Below are 25,879 nucleotides of genomic sequence, written 5' to 3' on the forward strand. Positions count from 1 at the left end.
CAACTTCTGTCCATACACACAAAATTGTGAGCTTTCTGTCCTGTTTTGTTAAATGTCTAATGCATCTCCTTAGCATAAATACACCTCTTTCACTAATGACCTACATTTTGAGCATGTAGCTGTCTCTCTCATAATAGTTAATAGAATACTTGGGACAAGGATGCTAATATAGGATGACAACTGCCATAATGTTTTTGTGTCCAGATTCAGTAAACTATGGTTATGTGGTGAAGCAATCTAGTTCTTCGTAATGACAGATTTATTGAAGACAAGCTTTCAGAAAAATTGTACTAGAAATCCTGTTATAGTATTCTATTAAACCACTAGAATAGTCATTAAAACTATTAATGCAGACTTATTATTCATGATTATGGGTCTCTACCATTCTCAGTCATCTCTGCCAATACTATTCTATCCTTTGTTCCACTGTGGCTATTCAGTTCCAAAGAAAGAGAACAGCATATCAGCATTCTCTCTGTCCTTCAGAGTTGTGTGTGTGTGTGTGTGTGTAGAAGCAGAGACTGAAGGAGAAGGGACCTGGTTGGGAGGGCAGAAATATCAGAGGTTGAAATCCTCTATCCCTGTACTTAAAAATATAGGGTAAAAATTTAAGATTGCTTTTAAATTTGGTAAGAATTGTGTTGAAATCAAATTATATAGAAAGCTATATCTGGAGTTCCTGTCGTGGCTCAGTGGAAATGACTCTAACTAGGATCCATGTGGAGGTAGGTTCCATCCCTGGCCTTGCTCAGTGGGTTAAGGATCTGGCATTTCCATGAGCTGTGGTATAGGTCACAGATGTGGCTTTTGGATCTGACATTGCTGTGGCTGTGGCGTAGACTGGTGGCTACAGCTTCTATTTGACCTCTAGCCTGGGAACCTCCATATGCCACAGATGCTGCCCTAAAAAAGCAAAAAGCAAAAACAAAATTGTAAGTTATTCCTCTATTACTGTATGTTACAGTTATTTCCTTTTTTTTATTTTTATTGTTATACCTGATTCTACAGCGACTGTTCTGTACTTTTGTTTGGTAGAAAAACATGTTTTTCACTTTCAGAGCATTTAGGCAGAGTTTAGTGCCTGAAAGTACGTCTTAAATCTAACCCTAGGAGATGATGGCTCAGTGACTAGCTTAGTTTGAAGAAGGTGCACAGTAGAAATAATATGAGTCAGTTGGCAAAGGCAAAATAATCCCAAGCCAGGCCTCCAGACCATGAAAGTACTTCAATAAGGTCATTTTACTCCATAACCTGATCCTTAGTTTTATACATTTTTGAGTGGTCATTGGTTTCTGGGGATCTCACTTGCACTAGCTGTGTGATCTCCATGGCCATGTCATCAAGCTGTGATGCTGGATGCCACCACCTTTCTAAGAGAATCAGATAATTATGGTCGTCATCTTCTCTAATCATTTCTAACATATATGACTTAATTTCTTATCCCCTGACACAGAATTTTAAGTATCTTAATGTATATTTTTTAAAAAACGTGTTAATATATATATTTTAACACTTTAGAACATACATTTGAAGACATATGTGATGGTAGAATTGTCTAATACTCAAGCAATTGAATAATCCTATCATTCCATTTACAGAGAGTTAAAAAAGGAATAAAAAATTATAGCTAATTATACCTATTTTTTCAGTAATAGTTTAAAAATATTATAAATATATTGGACACAGAAGATTAAAGGTTTATATGGAATGATCAATGATGAAGACAGTTCCCTGTGTCTTTTCCCTCACAATAGAATACACATCCAACCTGTGTGTGTACCAACACATTCCTCCCGTGCACCACTCTGCCCAAAAGGAAAAAAAAAATTTTTAATCTAAATATGCTAAATTACTATATCAGTAAGAGCAGGGTATTAAGATCACATGTTATATATATTTTTTTTCTGTTTTCTGTGCAATTCCATAGGAAGGTTGAACAAGGGTGAATAATTGGGTCACACCACCCATCTTCTCTCATTCTAGTTTTCATTTCCCACTTTTGTATCAGCAGAGTAGATAAGTGGAGTAGGTATTGTTCTGCAGAAACTGCTATCTTCACTTTTCCTCACTCACCTCATGTGATAGAGTTTGTATGCAAACTTAGAAAGAAGAACCTGCCATCTGTTTGACTCTCTCTTGCTCTTTTTCCACATAAACATCCTCCCTTGGATGTGATGGTTAAGACACTATCATGAAGCTCACCAAGATCCCAAGATATAGATGTGGATATGAAGAAGTTAGAGACTTTTCTAGCCTTATAATTTATTGCCCAAACTGGGACAGTGTGAGAGTAAAAGCTGGTTCTCTTAGTGATTAAACTGGTATAAACTAGTATATAACGACCTCTAAGACAAACCCATGTTCTTACATAAGTCAATGAGTAGGGGTATCTATCATTTCTTTGCATTATTTTTTTATATAATTTTTTCCCACTGTACAGCAAGGGGATCAAGTTATCCTTACATGTATACATTTTTCCCCCACCCTTTGTTCTGTTGCAATATGAGTATCTAGACATAGTTCTCAATGCTACTCAGCAAGATCTCCTTGTAAATCTATTCCAAGTTGTGTCTGATAAGCCCAAGCTCCCAATCCCTCCCACTCCCTCCCTCTCTATCATTTCTTTTAGTGATAACTTTGCGTCAGGTGCCTTATACATTTTATTTGACTTAATAATTTTGGGTCTGTACAGATGTATCAACATTTACAAACAGTTGTGAGGAATTAGTGCATTCATCTTGCTAATTTGATGCCAAAAACCAGTGCTCTCTTATTCATAGAAAAGAAAGGAATGCCACTATGAATTTTCCGTTAAATGCTGCACATTTATTGTGTTTAATAAATAATTTTATTTTTACTTATATACAATTCACTTTGTAAACACTGTAATTACTTTCTACCATTCCAATCAACTCTATCTCTTTAATCAGAACAGGTAATAAATTTCTCATAATATTGTCCTGCCCAAAACTATCTGGACAATTCTTGATTCCTTTGCTTTTCCAAATAACATCATAAATCCTAGTGTCTGAATTATATTTGTAAAATGATTCTTTGTGAAGCTCTAATCTTCATGATCATCAACCCTTATTTTGTCCATTCCTTTTTCATTATTCACTTTAATTTGAAGCAGCCAATATATAACTAAAATCTAAAACCTAAGCAAAAATAAAGGAAAGGCAAAAAAGAAATGTATGGAAGGAAAAAGCTTACCAATAAAGGCAAAGCTTCAGTAAACATAGGAAGTCATCCACACACAAAGCTAGTAGGGAGGTTAAGAGACAAAAGTGGTAAAAATCATCTGTATCCACAATAAGCAGTTAAGTGCTAAACATGATAATTGAATGTAAACTAGGAAAACAAAACAAAACAAAAAAACAGCAATCTTGAGAGGAAGAGAGTACAAATGCAGGGCATTAAAATGCATTTAAAATTAAGAGATCAACAACTTAAAAGTCATATATATATATACACACCCTGCTCTATTAACCCTATGATAAGAGAAAATCAAAAATCTGTAATAGATGTACACTCAGAAAGAAAAGAAAAACAAATATAACACTAAACATAGACCTCAAATCACAAGAAAAGAGAAGCAAAGAAGAGGGGGGAGGAAAGACTTACAAAAACAAACCCAAAACAGTTTTTAAAAATGGTAATAAAACATACATATCTGTGTTTACCTTAAATGTAAACTGATTAAATGCTCCAACCTAAAGGCATAGACTGGCCAAATGGATACAAAAACAAGGCCCAAATATATGTTACCTAAAGACACTCATTTCAGATCTAGAAACATACAGATTAAAAATGAGAGGATGTTAAAGATAGTACACCAAATGGAAATCAAAAAAGTTGGAGTAGCAATACTTCTATCAGACAAAATATACCTTAAAATAAAGAATATTAAAGAGACAAAGGACACTACATACTGATCAAGGGATCAATCCTAGAAGATATAGCAATTATACATGTACCCAACATAGGAGAACCTCAATATATAAAGCAAATGGAAAGACATAAAAGGAGAAAGCGAGAGTAACAAAAGAATAGTGAGGGAATTTAATGTTCAACTTATATCAATGGCCAGATCATCCAGGCAGAAAATCAATAAGGAAACAGAGCCTAAATAACACATTAGACCAAATGAACTTAATTTATATTTATAGAGCATTCCACCCAATAGCAGCAGAATAGACTTTCTTTTTACATCACTTAAAATATTCCTCAGGATAGATCACATGCAAGGCCACAAAACAAGACTCACTAAATTTAAGAAAACTGAAATTGGTGAAATATAGCCTAATACAAGCATGTGGAGCACACCTCCTTCAACAAATATGCCAAAAATACATGTGTTGGCATTCCCACTGTGGTGCAGTAGGTCAAGAATCCAACTGTAATGGCTTGAGTTGCCTCAGAGGCAAAGATTCAATCCCTGGCCTGGCTCTGTGAGTTAAAGGATCTGGCATTGCCACAGCTGCAAAACAGCTCACAGCTCCAGCTAGGATTCAATCCGTGCCCCCAAAATTTTCATATGCTGCAAGTATGGCCCTTAAAAAAAAATCTATTTGTGGAATGGTTTTCACAGAATACTTCCTGAATGCTAGCAGATTATCTAATACAACCAAAAACTTCAAGAAATACCACCATATAACCAAATAGGATGGAAAAAAAAAAAAAAAGGAGCTGAGATGGGTCCTGTGCCCCTGTGAGGGAGCTGTTAAACTGGAAAGGTGTCCTTACCCAAGGAGCCACCTTCACCAGATGGGAGATTGGCCAGTAAACATATAGGGAGCTTCAGAGGCTCAGAGGAAAGTGAAACAACTGGATTGCAGCAGGCAAAAAGTAGAGAGACCAACACAGACTCTACCGGCCACCTCATTGCACTCCCCAGCCCAAGACATTCACTATGGTGTGTGCAGTATCTAGGTGCCAAAACTTGAACTTCACTGGACAGACCTTGAGAAAGGATTGGAGTTAGCTCTGCACAGACAAACTTAAAAGGCTAGAGGGTGGTCTGAGGCATGAACAGAATCAGGAGTTTAGGGAGAAGGAGTGTATTTAGGACAGAGCCAAGGTCTGTCATAGAAGCCCCTTGGTTAACATGAACACAACAGGAGGGGTAGGGCTCCACCATGGTAGCCTCATTCTCAGCATGCTCACTATGGGTATGACACCACCTCTAAGAGCACTGGGAAAAAACAAGTGCCTGAGGCTTGCCCACATACAGAGGCAGGGCTTAAATCTGAGTCTTGTGCCAGCAGATGTGACCCATGAATTTATGCCACCACTGGTGGTTTTTTAAGCTCAGCCCCTGCAGGACATCCAAGAGGATTACTATTTCTCCCAGGGCTGGGTCAGGTCTGGCATTAGCAGCTGCAGGCTTTGTAGGCAGGCAGAGATGGAGTTTGGCTCTGGGCTCATTCCATAGCTTCCAAGGCATGTCCAGATGTGTTACTACAGCAGTCCTGGTGCCAGGCTTCAGTGGATCTGCACCAGGAGATCTGTGCTTGTGGCATTATGAGCACAGCACCTGAGAGACTCCGAGGCTGACCGCTTGCATTCCCACGGTTGAGGAAGGGCAGTGCCAACAAAACTGCAATTTGTGAGCCCATAAAATGAGTGACAACCATCACCACAGAGAACCCTTCCTGTTGACAGCTCCTGCAGAGTAATACTTAGTGGCCCCTCTCCCCACTTGAGTTCTCCAGTTCCAATTACCTCACATGGCAACACTGAAATGGATCTCAGTGCTTCTACTCCAACAACAGAGGGGTAGACTCTGCCTCTGAGAAGGCTATGACAATCACAGAGCAAAGAGGCCTCACTTAACATGCTTCAGAGACTCAGAGGAAAGTGAGCAACAACTGGATTGCAGCAGGCAAAAAGTAGAGAGACCAACACAGACTCTACCGGCCACCTCATTGCACTCCCCAGCCCAAGACATTCACCTATGGTGTGTGCAGTATCTAGGTGCCAAAACTTGAACTTCACTGGACAGACCTTGAGAAAGGATTGGAGTTAGCTCTGCACAGCCATTTTCAGCAACGTGAATGATCCTAGAGATAATCATACTAAGTAAAGTAGGTCAGAGAAAGACAAATGCCACATAGTATAACTTATATATGGAATCTAAAAAATAATAATAAAAATACAAATGAAATCATTTCCAAAAAAAAATACAGACAGAAAATAAAGTCTGAAATGAAAGCAGGGGAGGGATAGATTGGGAATTTGGCATTAAGAGATATACAGTATTATATATATATATATATAAAATAGACAACATGGACCTACTATATAGCAAAGGCAACCATATTCATTATCTTTTAATTACTTATAGAAAATGATCTGAAATATATCTGTATTATGTACCTTAATTAATTAGATGTGCACCTGAAACACTGTAAATCAACTTCACTTCAATAAGAAAAAATAAGAAAAAAGAATTAATATAAGATAAAAAAGTATCATTGCAGAAGTACATGTCAATGGGAGATTGCTCTTCTAAACCCCAGAAAAACTTTTCGTATCTGGGTGTCAACCACATTGAGGTCCAAATGAGCCTACTGATAGGCAACTCTGTGGAAAGATAGGGTTTCATTGGAGGTTAAGGTCATTCAAAGTTCAATTCCCTATATAAAGGATGCTTAGTCTGACCCATAGTTTGGCTAGTCAAGTAGCTGGTCTATTCCTCTATATAATTAAATGTTGTTAGTTGTTTTGAAACACACAAAAGATGTATCTTTTTTGTGGATTCTCTTTGATGAGTTTCTAAAGGGAGTATTTTGAGGTTTTCTCTTGGTGGACTGAGAAGTGGAACATAGAGCAACTTGTCTACTCTTTGTACATGTGAATTGTATTTTTCTTCTGGATAAGGAAGTTGAAATGTGGCACAACCATATTTAAAGGGCTTTTAAGATGATCATTTCAGCTTTGTCAAAAAAAGGTCACTCTCATATCAAGATGTAATTTTACTCAATGACTGTAATCAGTTGTGCAAATTTATGAGCATTTTTTGCTTAGTATAAATATAGATCAGAAGCACTATAGATATTTCTGTTTCCACCTTTTGCATTGTGTTTCATGAGAACAGTTGAAAGGTATGTGTGAAAGAGTTAAGGAATCTTCCCCAGCTTGGCCAGAAGGGATGCATGGCATGGCTCCTAAGCACTCAGAAGGGGTTGGGATGGGGAGGCACCAGAATACCTTGGCTCCAAATCTAGCTTCAACTTAGGAGCAAGTTGACTCTTAGAAAGAATTTTTACTTCTCTATACCTCAGTATCCTCACCTGCAGATTTATGATAATAATGATAACTACTTCTAGGGTCTTTGTGAAGATAAAATGAGTTAATATAGGTGAACCACAAGGAAAACACAGTAAATGTTACATAAACTTTAGCTGTAAAATGCGTCTATTTTAACTCTGTAAGAATCGAGAATAGATTCAAGAAAACAGGGCAAAATTATAAATCCAGAAGTTAAATGTAGCTTGTATTTCCACTTACTTTTTTTTTTTTTTTGCTTGCCTATTTTAAGGCAAAGTTACAGTTAAAGACAAAAACTGAGAATTTTCATACCATCGAGTTAAAAAATACGTAAATGCAAACTATTTGATATTAGCAGGTATTTACTTGAAGCTTTCCCTTTCTTAAGTTACAGAGGGATTTTTCATTTTATTTTGTCACTTTTTCTCAGTAAGGCAAAGCCACTGTGATAAAAATATGTTAGCATTGAAATTATTCAGTCAAAAGCTATTGGGAAGAGGAAAGGGAGTGTATCACATGCCAATTGTGCAGACAGGGAGCATTGCAAGATGGTTTAGCATCATGGTAAAGTTTTAGATGCTACATGGGGTTCATCAGCACATCTTCAAGGGCCTTGTTGATTGGAAAAACTAGATGAAGTAGCATTCTTGTTTATGAATTCTGTGACAATGCAATATCCACATTTCATACAACTTAGTAAAAAGCCTGTTAATTAACTTTTGGTTGAATAAATCTAACTTGGTTTATTTCCAGCTTGCAAAATTTTCCTCAGGGAGACTGAAGAGGAGGACTGAATCAGGATTCTGGCTCAAGAGGGTAGAATTTTGGCTTAAGTGCCAAGAAGGTGGGAGTATCCCACTGAATGTTGTTAACAGAGACAGAAGGATGAGTAGATATATCTGAAAGTCAAGCTCAGGAAAATGCTAATAGCAAGAAATAATTGAATCCAATATGTGTATTTCAAATTGTTTTGAATAATATTGGGGTGGCCTCAGCTTAATTTTATAGTAGGAAGAGGCATGGTCATGATGCACTGGCCAAAAATTTAAGGTTGAATTGGCAATTAACTTCTTTATCACTCAAGACCTGTCTTGCTCTTTGTCCACGGGGGCCATTTCACTCTTCCTTGAGAAGATTGCAAAAGAAGCCAGAAAACAGAGGCAAAGCAAGTATGTCATCATTAGCACTGGAAAAATCCTAAACATTGGGTTTTGAATATTAGGATCTTATTCATCCATGTTATCTTTGCCTCATTAACATGGGTAATTGAAATCTGATTTTCCTCAACCAAGTTATTTTTTAATAGAAAATATCTTCTTATACTTCATCTACTTCCAGTAGTTGTTCTTTACTGAATTTACTGCTCTCAGCATTCTGACAAGCTCCAAAATAATGACCTATGCTGTGTATTGTTAACATTCAGTCATACAGATAGATACAGATGGATGAGAATGTGTTGCACAAAGACAAGTCAGCATTATTTAATCAATGCTTGTTTGATCCGTGTAAAACGAGTATAAATGTAAGCTGCATCCCATCTGCTTTATCATCCATGTGAAGCCAACCTCATTTTTAAAATTTGATTTCTTATGTAATTGCCCCAGAATGACACAGTCCGGGGCTTTACCCCACAAGCCTACAAGGCCTGTACTTGCCCAGCTTCAAGACCAAAGAAGGAGCCAGAGTCAGCAACAAAGACATCATTGAATTTACATAAGCACTTCATTTCTTTTAAGCCAATTAAACTAATCTTGCCCATGCCATTTGGCGGCAGAGACACATGATGTTTATAAGGTCCACACAAACATATATCCATGTAGACACAGAGATCTCACAGTTTTCCTGCTAGAGTTTAAAAATGCCTTTTTTTTTTTTTTTCCCCACTCTTAGGGATCAGATTAAAGTTCCTGAGAACCCAAGTCGATCATTTACATTTCAAAGGCACAAGAGGAAAAAATAACAATTCCTTCTAGAAAGCTAATTTCTTCTTAGGAAAAGTGCAAAAACCAGTTTTAGAATGTGAAAAGAGTCCCATCTTGGACATTTTCAGGGATTTTTTTTTTTTTTACTTTCTAAATAACCAATTCACTTTCAACAAATACAGTAATAGACAATAATACATATCATTCACTCACATTCACATGGCTCAGTTTCAGAGGAACATGAATCAGCATTCAAGCTACCCTTCACCTGGGCTGTCAGCTCAGCATCTGTGTCTTTGATACAAAATGCAAAGGCCAGCCCACAGCCACAGCCACTTATTCCCAAGGTAATGGCGGCCAGTATCTCCCCAAAAGCCTTAGGGATGTCTGTGAGTTCTTAGTACTATTTCCATAACCCCCATTCATCAAGGACAGCCACCATAAGGTCCCACATCAGTGGAGGCCACCCCAGGATTACCCCTGCAACTTCCAGGCTCCACTTATCAGTGCACAGCAGCCACAACTTTCCATTTCCCATCCTTATTTCCTGACATCTTGGCGCTCCCGGGAGTTTCTTTGGTCTCCCTGCTGCTCTACCAGTTAGGCTGGGCCCGGCAGACCTGCCAGGCCTGTGCTTGCCCAGCTTCAAGACCAAAGAAAGGGGCCAGAGTCAGCGACAGAGACATTAATGGTTTCATGAATGGGGGAACTTACGTGTCTGAAACAAGGTCTCCTGGAGTGACACTCCAGCCAGTGGGGCCAGCAGGACCATGGGCAAAACATGGCGGCAGGCTTCAGTAGGGGAAAGGAGACAGTTTCCAGTTAGGAGGGAAATTGACATCAGGTTGCCTCCTCCTTGTTGGTTCCCAGGGAAACCAGCAGACGGGCAAGCCCCTCACCACTCCCTTTGATATCCAACAGGTGGAAATGTCTGAACCAAAGGTCAGAACAACACTGGCTGGGGCAGGGGCAAGTGTGTAGAAAGGTCAGTCACATGAGTAGGCTATAGGTGAAGCAGGCATTGGTTGAGCAGGGAATGTACAGAGAGCAAGAGAACAGTATTTTGGTTGGCCTGATCATACACACAGGATGATCAGTTGAAAAGAAATATCATTTGAACTGATGAAAGAAAGGATAGTTAAGTTGAAGTGTTTTGTTTGTTAGGCTTCTTCATTTTGCAGTGAAGGAGTATCATGGCTCAGTAATTGCCAGCTATTAATTATCAGTGGGCTTTGAAATCACCCAAACCTGATTTAAGGGTAAACGTATGAGTCTAGCTGTGTTAGCAAATTGCTTAACCACTGAAATGCCTGCCACAGAGAAAGCCCTCAGTAAAATGTATTGAATTAATCATTTTTTATTCCAGTTTCTTTTTCTGCAAAATTAAGAAAACAACAATACCTACCTCATAACATTTGTGAAAATTAAATAGGATACTACATGTAAAGCATAATTGAACTGGCAGCTATTATTATAATTATCCTATTACCTTCAGGTCTTCATCTCATGGGTTGCACTTTCAGCCTAAACATATTAATGTTTTTGACATACAACTCATGTTTCCATTAACAGTTTTTAAACTTCTAAGTAGGTATCAAATAAATAATGCAGAGGGCTGCAAATATGTGGCAAGAGTGGAAATGAACAGGAGTTAACAGTGTCTTTGAGTTGATAGATGTGATTTCATTAGTCTAATTAAATGCATGCCATTTGCACCTGTGCAAGTGATGGTACTCTGGGAAGAAGATCTACCAAAGGAATGACTATATCAGTGAGCTTAGGAGCTCCTTGGGATGTGTTTGAGAATGATGTGTAAGAAGCTTATTCACTCAGTGATGCTGATCAGTGTAAAGTGGAATATTAGTGGTAGTTGTACTTTTAAGAACACATACTTAATTACAAAGCCATATGATAATGAACATTAAAGTATTAAACTTTAATTCACTGCACATTGCAGTTACCATTCTGTGCTAACTCCCATGTCATATGAAGGAATTACTCTGTTATTTCCCTTTATGAACTTTTCTCAGCAACAATTATTCACCAATTCAGCTCATTTAAAAAGCATTTGTTGGACTATTTATTGAGGCATGTCTGTAAATGCAAAGATGACTAAAGGTGTCTAGGTCGGACCATGGCTCAGGACTTCAGAATTTAGCTGGAGGTCACCCACAGCCAGAGGAAGTTCTTAAAAACAAGGTCCTAACCTGTCCAGGACTGTGCTTAAAGTCTGCTTTGGTGACAAGAATGGATCGGAGTGAGAGTTTAGAGAAGGGATTCCAGTCAGAGACATGAGATACTGAAGGACTGGAATTAGGGAATGGTAGAGTTGGGACATACTTTAGAAGTTTTTAAGGCAGGGCTGGAACTGCTTTGTGTGGAGAAGGCTCGACTCCTGGACATCTGAATGCTTCAGTTCCCTTTAACTCAAGGCATCCTTGGAGAGGAGTACATTCTGCAGGAGAGATGATGAGCTTCCCTGGAAGAATGAACTAAAAAGACCCCCTAATTACATTATTCTTTAGACTCTTAGGCATGGATAATTATTTTGCTCCATACCCTCCAGTGATTGACTAGTTTATATACAGATTAGCACAGGCTATGAAAAGAAAAGAGGTTTTATAATCCTTAGTAAATTAGAGGCTATAGTCTCTACTGCTGAGAATTTTAGTACGTTTCTAGGCTACTCATGACTGTTAATGGGGTTGACTCTACACTGGTGAGTTTTACCATCATGTTGAAATCTATCCATTTTAACACAAATTGTGTATGTACTTAATATTGCAACAGCTGTTGGATTTATTTTACTTTCAAGTTCTACATATATAAGAGCGTAAAATATCCAGTATCAAAAATAACCGCTAAAACCTATGAACATAACAATGTTTTTACTTTGTAAAGAATTTCACCTGTATAGAAACCTAATTTATCATTAGTTACTTCTGAAAACTTGGTTTTTGTCATTGAAAATCATGTTATGTAATTACTGAACTTGTGTTTCCTTATACCATGAAATTATATCTTTAAAAAGAGTCAGTATCTTATGAAAGAAAAAATATTTTTATTTCCCTAACATTGCAGGAAATTAAAAAGTCCCCCAGAGTTTTATAATCAAAGTGTAAATTCAGTCTCAATATGATTTTGCTTTAACTGTGAAGAAAATTATATAGTGTTTTATACCTATGTAATATTTATTTTAGATTATTGAACAATTTCTTTGATTGAACTAAGACATCAAGGCATTAAAAATCAGGAAGAAAGTTCCTGCTGTATAGCACTGGGAACTATGTCTAGTCACTTATGATGGAGCATGATAATGTGAGAAGAAAGAATGTATACATGGATGTGTAACTGGGCCACCTTGCTGTACAGTAGAAAATTGACAGAACACTTTAAACCAGCTATAATGGAAAAAAATAAAAATCATTATAAAAATAAATAGACACTTAAAAAATAAAAACATAACACATAATGATAAAAAAGTGATTAGATCCTATCTGCATTAGATTATAAATTACTATTCTAGCATGATTATTAGATTTAATTGACCTACCTTCTTTACTGTTATTCTTAACTGTTTGAATGGTACAATTATCTTTGGAGAGTGGTCATAGTATGTCACATGGAAATAGACAACATTTTAAGTTGCCATCAAGTTGCAAATCTGTAGGTGAAGAAAGAATAGAAAAGCCTGTGCTCAGTGAATCCAGTGACTGACCAGTCAGCTTGAACAGCAGGGTTAAGTACAGATAGGAAAGACTAGGAAGAGTAATCAAGATAAAATAATGTCCACAGAACTGGATGGAATATTGAACCAAGATAACTTGTAAACTACATCAGCAGAGAAGGAAATGGAAAAGTAGAAAAAAATAAAAACCTGCTTTTCCACTATTAGCAGAACATCTATATTGATTTTTTTTTCATTTGAATCAATGATGGTGACTATCACTTTTTTTTCCTGTGATTAATCATTTCATCTTATCCTGGTTATATTCATGTTCAGCTTTACAGCTAGGATCATCTTGATGAAGTATAGCTGCAGAATTTTCTTTTTAAATCATGTTTGTTACTTGTGATAAATACATATAATCTGATGTTATTCAGTATTGATCGTGTGTGTGTTCTGTTTTTATTTTATAGTCAGTTGACCCTGGCCAGCAGTTCACATGGGAACATTCAAACTTGGAAGTAAACAAACCAAAGAATAGATATGCAAATGTAATCGCATATGACCATTCCCGAGTTCTCCTATCAGCAATAGAAGGTAAGGAAACATAGATGTAATTTATAAACATGTTTTCATAGGTTTAAATATGTGTGGGAAAATACAGTTTTACCTAGGTGTTCAGCCATCTATGAAAATAGTTACTTAAGATTTAGGCGCTGCTTGTTCTTATTTTCTGTTTTTCACACAAAGATACCAGTACTTGAGCACACAGTATCTGTGACACTATATAATACAAGGGTATCACTCATTACCTTTTCTCTGCTCCAGATGAAAGATTTGACAATGTAGTTGATATTGATATAAGAGAAGCAAACTGAGGTAGCCTGTTGATAGTTGCTGATGGTTGTGAATAAGTAAGAGCCTTTCAGAAGATGTCCATAGACTGTTAACTTAGAAAAGGTGAGGGGCTTGTTTGTTTGTAAGTAAATCTAGATAACCACTAGGGATAGTCAAAAGGCTAGGAGTTGGTGATGTGGTGATTAATAAAAATTAAGCACATTGGAAATGTCAGGTTCATCTAATTTGTGGTCTCCTTGGTTATCTTTCTCACAGTTGTAGGAAGGAGTTTGTTCCAGAAGGAATGAGATTGCTCCTAGAAGATGAGGGTTACTCCTCAAATATACCTAGCTTCTCTGAGAAGTATGAATACTCAAGAGAATATTATCCATTCATCCCTGTCCAATAATAAATCTTTCTCACATGGTTTATTTAAAATACTTAGGAGCTCATATTCCTAAGCTCAACACTCAGCATTTTGTTAGTCTTTTTGGCCATGGTAGTGCATTGGATTGCTGTTCTTAGAAAGTAGTTTACAAATATCACTTAAATCATTCCCTCTGTCATACCAACTAACCTGGACTACCAGCTGCTACATACCACATTCAACCTCACTGGCATCCAGGAGAGCTTTGTGGCTTTTTCAAACTTGAAAGTTCTTTGCTTACCCTCTGCCAGATGTTTTATAAAACATGAAATAGTACCAGCTTCCGACCCAGTCCTTTTTATAATTTTATAGTTGAAACATTTTCATCTCTAGCTATTCAATTATCTTTCCCTTTTTTCTGCTTCTAAAATCTATGATGACCATCACTTTATCTCATAACTCTGATGAAGTCCTACCTGCCTCCCTAGTGTCCAAAGTTAATTTGAAAGTAAGACTGCTTAAAAGATTTCCCCAGTCAGCACCAAAGGCAACAATACATTGAATTCCAGTTTTTGGAGGAACAAGAACTATTTTTCAGCATTTGGGCAAGTCCATACCTCAGTTCACTACTCTCAAAAGGGTATTATGTGGCATGGATAAATTTGTAAAATTCTCACAATTGATTCTACTTTTGATGTTAGAAAAGGTTATAATCCCTTTTTGAGGCAATTAAAGATACTAGCTGTTCAAGAGTTAACCTTTCTCCATACTGAAAAATTGATCAAGTTTATCGAAGTTTCACCATTGTTTGGTTAAGGAGGATAGTGTCAGACAGGTAGTTGATGTGTAGAAACTGTAAATGGTACAAGAGTGGCATGTAGGGTTTATATTTTATCTATTTTCAATTTTAAAATGTAAAAAAGAATAGCAATTTCTTTTCTCAAGTCTCTTACACCATCTCCATAGTAAATAAGAAACTAAACAATATTACAAATAGAGGGGAGAAATCATTTTTGTCATTAAAGAGTCAAGGTAAACTACAAAAATGAAATATGTGAATGTAAATTGAAAACCCATTTGGCATGATCTTGGCTAGAAAACTTGTAAGCCTGCCTTTGCTGTATTGTAGCATTGTTTCCACTCAGAATCAGGTCATTCAATACTACCACTTCTCTGTACTTTTGCCCACTTTGTGATTATTTCTCTTAACCTGTTATTTTCCACCATCTTAACCATAAAGTATATCAAAGGACAAACAATGTTCCTCCTTGTCCCTTTATTGTGATAGTTGGAAAGTATGTACATTTCATTCCTATGCTATTTTTACACTATAAGAGCCAAAGCACTTGAATCAGACTAAAACCTGCCTTTTTATAGCTCTGTGCCCACAAATACACCCTAAATCTAGAGCTGACCTAGAAACCAAAAGTTTTTCAATTTTAAGTGTTATGCAAAAGGTTAGAAGCATTTAATTGAAGTTTATGGGATATACAGAGAGCTTTAATCTAGATTACAACCATGAACAGCATTTTATCTTAGACTAAGCCCTAGCCAGCAGATATTTAAGGGGAAAAGCAATCATCCTATATCTTAAGCACAGAAAAGAAAGTGCCAGCAACTGGAACCACAGAAGCAGAAACTGAAGCTTTACCTACAATAGGAGCTTTGATAACCAGAGCCAGATTTTTAAAATATATTAAAATGTTAAAGTGACTTTGTGCACAATTTATAAAGTTTAACGTGCTTGTTTTGGGTTACACCTGTGGCGATAATTTACATGACTGGGATTGAATATTTTATTTGAGGCATTTTTGCTGTTCTTTTCTCAGTGGTTTTGGTCACTCTCTTCATATTATTTTGCAGAGTGAGCTGATGATATTAAAGAAAAAACTGGAAGTTGCCACAGTGACTTGTGTTGTCCCTATCTTAGTTTAAAAGAGTGAAACTTTTTCCATTTTCCACTGAGAATGACAAGGGAAAAACTTAAAAGAATCAGAAATTGTGTGCGGGCACCATGTGCTCACTGAACTCCTTGGAAATAGTAACACTTCATGACATGTTGTTTTGTATATGCTGGGGAAAATGCAGAATACATTCAAGAGAATCCTGATTACAAAATGCTCCCAACTGTTGAATTAGAGGGTTAGAAGTATGAAAACACAATTGAATTTCTGACCACTCTGTTACTGTCAGAGTCTCCTCCATGTTAAAGCAGTTCTTAGAGAAAATAGTAATTCCTAGAAAAAAAGAGGTAATAGGGTTATTTTAAACATTAAAATAAATGTTGTCAAATAAATACTAAGTGGAAACATTTATTTGCGCATAAAAATACTATGTAATGATATGCTTATTCTTATAGAATCCACAATTGTCTGGAAAGTATACTTTTATTAAAGTAGGAAAAGAGAAATGGACAAACCAAAAGATGAAAGACAAGGAAATCTGGGTTTGGGTCTTAGCTTGTCCACTAACTACTTATGTAACCTGGACTTCTATGAGTATCAATTTTCCCGGTGCTGTTGTCTTTTACTTTTGACTTCCCTAAGAGTTAGCTCTATGTAGTTTTCTTATCAACTATCTTATGTACTGGACCAACAAGAGTCTAATGAAGCAACAACATGAATATATTATGGATATAGATAGGTATTCATGTTTAGAGATGAGAAAACTGAAGCTCAGACAGAGAATTAGCCCTGAGTCTCTTCGTATGAAAGGTGAACAATTAATACAGCTCAAATTAGAATTGGACTCTTCTGATTCCTTGATCTAGGCTTCCACAGACCCACATACCTCCACTGCTTTCCTAATGATACAGGATGTGACTGTAACTAAGTAACTGAGCATGGATCCCAATGCCCAGCCTTATCTTTTGGTCTAAAAAATCCAATTTATCATTTGGTATTAACCTATGGATAGCACATTCTCGACATTTTAGCATTTCGTTTCGCTCTTGATGGCCTAACTGTTCTGGGAAGCAGTAACAAAGTGGGTAATCATGAGTGATGCAAAAGAATCCTATACCTACAGAATGTTACATTCCTAACAGGTGATTACTTAGCTCTAATAGCCTTTATTTATCTTCAGCTCCTTATAAACTCAAGAATATCAGTTAGTGGCAGATTATTTATTGTAATGCCTTATAACTATCAAAAATTCAATCTAATTATTACAGTCCTTGATTTAAAAAAAAGTTTTTATTTTCTAAAATATAATTACTGTTCACTGATGCCGGAACTACTCTTCTATTAGTAGGATTATAATTAACATTTCACTTTAAAAACCATGATGACATGGAATTTTTTAAATCATTGTTCCAGCCTGAATATAAAGCAAGATTTAAAACCCTCCTTTTAAATTCAACAATAAAGACAAGACATTATGATAGTCTGCCTTGGTATTTACTATGTGTTACACATCATCATAGACTTTATACACAATGTATAAAATCAGATATAGATTTTATTTATAGTCTTTAGAACAACCTCAAAATGTCATTATCATCCAATTTGATAGATGAGGAAACTGTTAAACTTTCAGAAGTCAAGTTACTTGTTTAGAATCATTAGCTAGTAAGTGGCAAAGCCAAAATTCCAATATATGAGTCAGTTGGGTTCAAGATGGTTGTTCTCTTCAGTGGGCCACTTAGGACTCTAGCCTTCTTTGAGGCATAATGGTCGTGTCTGTACATGTCACGCCTAATTCAAAAACAATGCCTTTTTGGCTGGGAAGACTAAGAATGTTGAAATATACATTTTGAAACACTTAATGATAGAAATCATATAACCAGAGATCTTCGATTGTTCTTAGACTTCAGTCAAAGTGAATTTTTCCAAAGAAAGAGCAACATATAAATGGCTTTCAGGTGGATTTTCTGGTTTGTTTAATATTACTTTTTGAGGAATCCTAGGAAAAATACCAAATAAGAAGACAGGACTAGAAATTAAATCGTAATTTAAGCAGTTCTGTAATCACAGGCATGGTTAACTCTTTGGGGGAGCTGGTTCTTTTTGAGAATCTTATGAATATTTTAAACACCACTTGCAAACAAAAGGCATCTACACACTTTATTATTATTATTATTATTTTGTCTTTTTGCCTTTTTCTTGAGCTGCTCCTGCAGCATATGGAGGTTCCCAGGCTAGGGGTCTAATCAGGGCTGTAGCCACTGGCCTAAGCCAGAGCCACAGCAATGCAGGATCCGAGCCATGTCTGCGACCCACACCACAGCTCATGGCAACGCCAGATCCTTAACCCACTGAGCAAGGCCAGGGATTGAACCCTGCAACATCATGGTTCCTAGTCGGATTTGTAAACCACTGTGCCACTTCAGGAACTCTGACACACTTTATTTATATACCAATTTCATAGAGTTTCAGGACACACAACCTCTTTGTAGGCCTATTCTCCAATTTAGGGACTCCTGACTTAGTGTCTTTTGTTCTGGTTCTTCCTAAAATTATAATGTGTAAGCCCCTTCCTGCTATTTCTAAAATTCTGAAGATTGATTCTAAAACTAGAGATTATAGATAAAAATTAAATATTGGACATTAAAAGATTAGCTCTTTCTAGGGGAAAAAAATTTAATCCAGAGGGTTTACGCTAATAGAATTATTGGCTGGTATGTGTCTCTTCCACTGAGCCACATTTAAATGGTTTTATTTGAAATGACAAAGAATAAAGCCTTCATCCCATATGCACTTTTTTTTTTTTTTTTAGGGCCAAACCCACTGGCATATGAAAGTTCCCAGGCTAGAGGTCAAATTGGAGCTGTAGTTGCTGGCCCATACCACAACCACAGCAATGCGGATCCAAGCCATGTCTGTGACCTACACAACAACTCAGAGCAATGCTGGATCCTTAACCTACTGAGGAGTCAAGCCTGCATCCTCATGGATACTAGTACATTTAATTATTACTGAGGAATGGCAGGAACTCCCCATATGCATTTTTAAAAATTAGTGCTTGCTAATGTGACAAAAGAAACTTAGTAAAATATGGGTTTATTTTATTTTCTTCTGTTTTGGGGAGAATATATTTAGTTTCAAAACATAAATGTGTTTATTCACTTCATCTATTTAATGAGAACCTTTCTATAAGGGCCTGTATGTTTCTCAAGAATTTCTTTCTGATTAAAGCATCCTAGGCTCTTCTTGCTTCTGAAGAGCTTATTTAGACAAGTTCCTGTGCTTCAGTGTCCTCATCTGTACAACAGAATGAGTAATAATACCTGCTTCCTAGAATTATTAGGAGGATTTAATGAATTAATGCAAGTATAGCCCTTGGATGAGTGCTTGGCACTAAGAAAATGCCTAATAAATATTAGGAACTGCTAAAGTTATCATTGCTGTTATAAATTTCATTACTACCATTGATAAGTCCTTTTATCCACAGATGGAATTTCATTTATATTTGATCTATGGAAAAATTAATAATATCCAAATGAGAAAGCCGTATATATTTGGTGTACTCTGTGAAGCAAAAGAAAATACTGGTGCTTGATAAATGGAAACCAGACTTATAATAGCATTATGAATTTCAACAAGGGGAAGAGTGTGTTCTTTTAAATGGAAATCCAAAATATATCATCTGCTATTTGATTTGCATAATAGGAGCAACTCAAAAAACCCACAACTGTAAATAAGATAGATGATGTTACAACTTGATTATTTGTGAGATGGGCAATTTAGCACCTTTAAAATGAGAAAGCAGCTCACAGGGAATCACTGTCCCTAAGATAAATTTGAATTTAAAAAGTATGGAGTACTGATATTTTTCTGTAATGTTTATTTGCCATTTGTCACTACACGTGTGCTCTACATTTAAGTTGTATCTTAGCTTCTGCTGCTGCAGTGTTCAATGGTAAATCTCTACCAAGTTATTTAAAACAGATGTCAGCACATGGTTTATCCTCCAGTTTCCCATCTTACTCATGCTGTGAATTATCTTTTTTTTTAAACAGTCCATATCTAGTAACCTGATATATTTTCAACAAGTGAAAACACAGGGAAATAAGTCTATGCAATCTATCCAACATTTTTCTAATAAATGTTCAGTTATAGTATAGTGAATATAAATGTTACATATGAAGCACTAACATTAAAGAATTAAAATTGCTTTCCCCAGTAAAGAATTCCTTTAATCACTGCCATGTGCTATATGCCACATCAACTCAATAAGTGTGACTCCTTTTTCTCCCTCTCAGTCCATTCATTCTCTCTCTCATTTTCTCTTTCTCTCTCCTTTCTCCCTTCTAACCCTGGACACTAATGACTAATATGAGAGTACCTGGTGTTTATTTTGCACTTGCAATTCTATTTAAACTACTGAAGGAAGTTGGTTAGAACATATGTATCATCTTAAAAATTTTTTTTTCTAAATCTCATCCCATCATTGGTTAAGTTCATTTTTCTGACATTGTTCAGAATATGAATCACTGAGTTAGCTTAGTTTCTTTAATATTTTCAGTCTTTCAGTTTTCAAGTTATTTACAAGCATGGCAAAGTTTAATTCTTTTATTGCAGAGTGATATTTTTTTAAATAAATAAAGCATCTCTCCTTCAGAGGAGCAGCACACAGTCAAATTTTTATAGCTTAATTTGTCTTAAGTAGAAAGCTAGATGGGATTTAACCTTTGGAAACTTGGAACTATTTCACAAGGTGCTTGCAGCCTTCATAAAAACTAATTAGAGCTATTTAAACAGCATCTTTCTCCTGCATTCAGCAGAGCAAGTGGTGTGAAGATCTGTTATTCCCTAGCACCTACCTCAGCCTGCACCTGTGGTGTTTCTTACCCAAAAAAGAGAAAAAGAATTTTAAAGGGATGGCTGGTTGTGTTGATTTTTTTCTTTACTCTTATTCCCAGAAAGCTAATCAAAGTGTAAATCAGAAAGCTCTGTGGGTTTATTTTTATCTCCGTTGTCTTTAGTTCCATTATTGGGATTTTCTCTTCATTTGTATTGTACATCTATGTAGACTGTGCTAATGAATCTACACTTCATTACTCTAATCCTGTAGAGAAACCTCAGTCATCTGTGGTATGGCTCTATTTTTAAAATAAAAGCACAGGTTGTACATGGCTGGGAAGTTAAAAAATAATTATTTTTGTCCCTTCCATTAATTTTTTTAATCTAGGAATTGGGAGGAGCCTTTCCATATTTGAAATTACTTTTTGTCGGTATATAGGAATGAGTAGGCTTATTTCATTTCTGTTTATCAGGTCAGTCATAAGAATAACTAGCATCCACTGGTAACTTAGATGTTTCAAATGCATTGACTCATTTGATTCTCACAAGGGAGTGGGGTAAGGACATTATTAAAGTGCTGCTCATGCATTAGGATATATATGAGGAGATGGAGGCTCTGAGTATTTCCTGCAGACAGAGCTGCTGTGCTCACACTCTGCATTTGATTTTTACTATTTCACTGCCTAATAAAGCCCTGGAATGATTGTATCCTTTTTACTATAAGCTAAGTATACCAAAACTGTGTCATTTGTTTGAACAGATTGTGCTGCAGTAACTCAAGCTCTGCTTTACTTCAGGGCAAAGTCCCCCTAACTAGAAATGAGCCCCCTCTGTCACAAGTGCTGATAAATCCACAATACATGTAGCTAATCTCAGAATGCATTCAAAGATGGTTCAATCACCCACATCCTTCTTTGTAGCCACTCTACTAACCCAGCTTCCTCAGCAGCACTGAGGTATAGAAAACCAAAGAGAGGAGGAAACAGAACATTGAGAGGGTGGAGGATGGCTTTGAAAACCCTTTGAAAGTTATCCAGTCCCCCATTAACTCACTGTGGTGATGAGCTATAGTGCCTACAGAACAAGGCACACATCTAAAAAAGTTGTCCTGTATACAGTACATACAGAAACATGGAGGGTCCTTTGCCAAACTGCAGTCACATGCAGGGAGACTTTAGCTGAGAATACACTGTGCCTTTGCAAGAAGCATTTGTTTTTCTGGTATTTTGCAAAGAGAATCCTTCATTTTGCTAGTTCTGATGCAGAGGTGGGTGGCTGCCATGGTGTATAAGTAAAGGAGAAAGAAGGCCTGTGTCCCTTGAAATTAAATAAATTTACTAGTAAACTATTATTGGATTTTATTTTTCTATTTTCTGTTCTCTAGTCTTGCTGGTGTCAGCAAACAAAGCAGAACTTTTTCCCTGCATTGTTGGTTGTAAAATTACAGTCTTGGTCTTAACTGGCCATTCGTTGCTGTTAAGAGTTTTTCTATTTATTTTGGTATCGAAGTGTAGGAGGAGATGTTATTTAGTAAATAAAAGGTAGCTTTTGTGCTCTAGTGGGTCTTGAATACTTTTCTCTTACAACAGGGAATGAACTGGTTTAGCCCAAAACTAATTTCTTCTGACACAAACTTCACGAAGGGTTTGTAAATGTGAAAAGAAATAAAAGTGCTGGAGTTCCCATCGTGGTGCAGTGGTTAACGAATCCGACTAGGAACCATGAGGTCGCAGGTTCGATCCCTGCCCTTGCTCAGTGGGTTGACGATCCAGCGTTGCCCTGACCTGTGGTGTAGGTTGCAGACGCGGCTCGGATCCCGCGTTGCTGTGGCTCTGGCATAGGCCAGGGGCTGCAGCTCCTATTCGACCCCTAGCCTGGGAGCCTCCATATGCCTCGGGAGCGGCCCAAAGAAATAGCAAAAAAGACAAAAAAAAAGTGCTGTGGTTTTGATGGCACACCCGTGAGTTGTAGCAGAGTCAGCAGGTCCGCTGTGTAGTTCACTAGTGGTTTGTCCTCCAGAGTCATGGATGGGATTCTGCTTTCCCGCTAACGCTGCCTCTTCTCATCCTCACCTCCACAAGCCAAAGAAGCTTTTTCTAAATAGGTGCCTACTAGTCCAGTCCTACTACCTTCTCTTGGTTTTGAATTTGTTTTATTTTTTTTACCCCACTAGACTCTAATCAAGATTTGAAGTATCAATCACACCAAAAGAAGGCATCTTAGCACATCAGAGGTAGAAACAATAGGAATTAGCTTGAAGGACCATCGGAGCATGTTCCTGCCTAATCTGAGATACACAAAGCCTCTATTTATCTTAAAATAACTTTCCAGAGATTTCTGAATCCAAGAAGGTTAAGAATGCCACAGTGAAACATCTGATTTTAGAATTCAAAAGGACCTGAGGGAATCAATTTGTCCAGCATGCCTTGTTTAGCAGATAAGTAATCAGAGGTCTGGACAAGTTGAACAACTGCCCAAATGTCAAAGAGCAAACTACCAGCAGCCCCAGACTAGAGTTACAATTCCCTGGTCAATTTCTCTAAGTCTTAGCAAGTGCTTAGTGTTTTTCCAAGAGGCACATGTTAACTTACCCTCCAGTGTGGAGTGATACAAAAGTACACACTTACCCCTTGCGGTTACTTGATTTCACATTGATAAAATAATTCATGTACTATTTGGGGTCAGGCCTTTTCACTTAACATAAGAGCATTAAGTCTTATTATAAAACTTTTATAATTATAAACACCTCTTGACAAGACAAATCTTTTCAAATCAAATTATCTGCTGACCTGAAAAACTGAATGCATCACAAGTTGTTTATTTATTTTTAACTAGACCCACATGACCCAATTAGCTCTCACCAAATTAACAGGAAAAAAAAAAAATTTAACCCAGTCATGACCAAATAGCTCAAATAGTATATTCTTTGACATTTCAACATGCTTTCAACATGCTAATACCTTTCTTAGTATGAGTTATTCATCATGAATATTCTTTCAAACTTAGCAGGGAGTTCCCATTGCAGTGCAGTGGAAACAAATCCTACTAAGTTCCATGGGGATGCATATTCAATTCCTGGCCTCCATCAGTAGGTTGGGGATCCAGCATTGTCATGAGCTGTAGTGTAGGTTGCAGACACAGCTCTGATCTGGCCTTGCTGTAGGCTGGCAGCTACAGCTCTGATTCACCCCCTAGCCTGAGAACTTCCATATGCCACGAGTGTGGCCCTAAAAAGCAAAGGGGGAAAAAAAAAACAAACCTCAAAACTTAGTAGCTTCATCTTTCCAAGGATTCCTCACCTTTTGTTAATATTCAAACACACATAGGAACATCATTATGAAACCCTATACTGTTATTCCCATGCTTAAATGAAGAAAAATGGCATTGCCCCTGCATATTGAACTCATGAAAAGTTCTCAAAGTATTTCTGACAGAAAGGGAAACTCAAAGTTCATGCCAGGCTGATTTTTCCACTAAAAGCTATAACTAGCAATTCCCAGCAAATAAAACGAGCACCTGTATGTGACCCAACCCTGTTTGAATAGCTGTTTGTTGTGGCTTGCAGTCCATGAAGAACACAGAAGCAAAGTTCTACCCATCGTTCGCCTCATCACAATATCTGATAGTCTTAAAGGCTTGAGTTTTAACAGTTCCACATTTAGTTTGCCCAAATCACAAAGACCCAGTATAAAGCATGCAATCAATAGTTTTAAGTACCACAAGAGATAACAGTCTATTAACTGATGAAAGAGATTATAATATGCAAATGCAGAAAGCTGGTATAATATAAAGTTAGGTTCTACCTTCAATTTTCTCACATATAAGATTAGAATGATAAACCATTATTACTGATGTTGGAACTGTTTACATGACCATTATTCATTGAAGAATATACATGAAACAATACATAGGAAATCATGAAAACATACATTTATAAATGTAGTAAAGGCATGGATTCCTAGGAAAGAGCAAGTTTTACACTGAAGCTATTTTTCTTGGACAGTGACATTAAGACTAAGTGATGCCCAGAACATTGCCTACTGCGGAGCCAATCCTAAGATATTGCCTCTGATGAGCTGAAGACATCTTTTGTATGCTCTTATTTTAATTTTAATAATTCCTCCTCTCCAAAAAAAAATTTAAGGCACTATTATTGCAGTATTGGGCAAAAGTATCCCGGGCTCCAACAAATAAAAACAATCAGCTAATTTATAGTAATTCTATATTCTTTCAGTTCTGTGTTTTAAGTTATATTTCTATTCATCATAACCACAGAAGCATTCAATTACTTCTCACACACTTCTTTTGGATTAGTAGTATATGCTGATTAGTGTTGCATTAGAGGATGCAAATCATTTTCTGGATAAGGCAGAGAATTTAAAATGAGCATTACTTAGAGGTCACTCCAAAAAAGTGAAAGAATCCTGTATATCCAGACTCCCAGCAGAAACACTACAATCAGGAGCTACTGAAAAAGTAAAACTCTTAGAAAGCCAGCATAGCATTACATTTTTTTCAGTGGAGTTGTTTTAAGTATCTTCTAAATATGTCACATTGAAAACTGAAGTCTCATCTACTAGAAATACGCTGTTCTTTAACTTTAGCTTCCAGTCTGAGGTTAATATTTTTAGAAGGGCAAGCCACCACCATTTCCAAATTCTTTTCTCCTTCATATTTCTACACAGGTTGTTACATTGGGTTGTGTGAGTACAAGACACATTAGGCCGTAGAGCTTCTAGAAAACATAGCCATCTCTCACGTCTCCACATTGCAAAGGACATGTGAGAGAGCTTACCAGAAGTGTCTTTTTGCCACAGTGGGTAAAGGGATTTTCCAAAGAGGCTTTTTTATTCCAGCTACTACTTCCTTACAGACGAGTGTCAAAGAGAAGAGGAACCTCACACTGTGTTCAAGATATGAATATGAGGCTAATAATTAGCTTTAGTTGGTACTGAATTATTGTGTTCAATTCTTTTCCTTTCAGAATATCAAGTCCCAAATTCTTAAAGCATTTGTGTGTCAGTATGGATCCGTGGTCCCTAGGAGTTTTCATGCAGAATTTTTGTACTTT

At 36.8% G+C, this 25,879-nt stretch overlaps 1 protein-coding gene across 11 annotated transcripts in view; it reads left to right on the forward strand.

Moving 5' to 3' along the window:
* Positions 1–25,879, forward strand: part of PTPRD (protein tyrosine phosphatase receptor type D) — a 523,599-nt gene that overhangs the window by 431,381 nt on the left and 66,339 nt on the right. For all 11 annotated transcript variants that reach the window (XM_047767649.1, XM_047767654.1, XM_047767651.1 and 8 more), the window contains one exon: positions 13,335–13,458. In XM_047767649.1, coding sequence (XP_047623605.1) covers positions 13,335–13,458 — 124 coding nt within the window. The remainder of the gene's footprint in view (positions 1–13,334; positions 13,459–25,879) is intronic.

Source organism: Phacochoerus africanus, chromosome 2, assembly GCF_016906955.1.
Source record: "Phacochoerus africanus isolate WHEZ1 chromosome 2, ROS_Pafr_v1, whole genome shotgun sequence".
Taxonomy (NCBI): domain Eukaryota; kingdom Metazoa; phylum Chordata; class Mammalia; order Artiodactyla; family Suidae; genus Phacochoerus; species Phacochoerus africanus.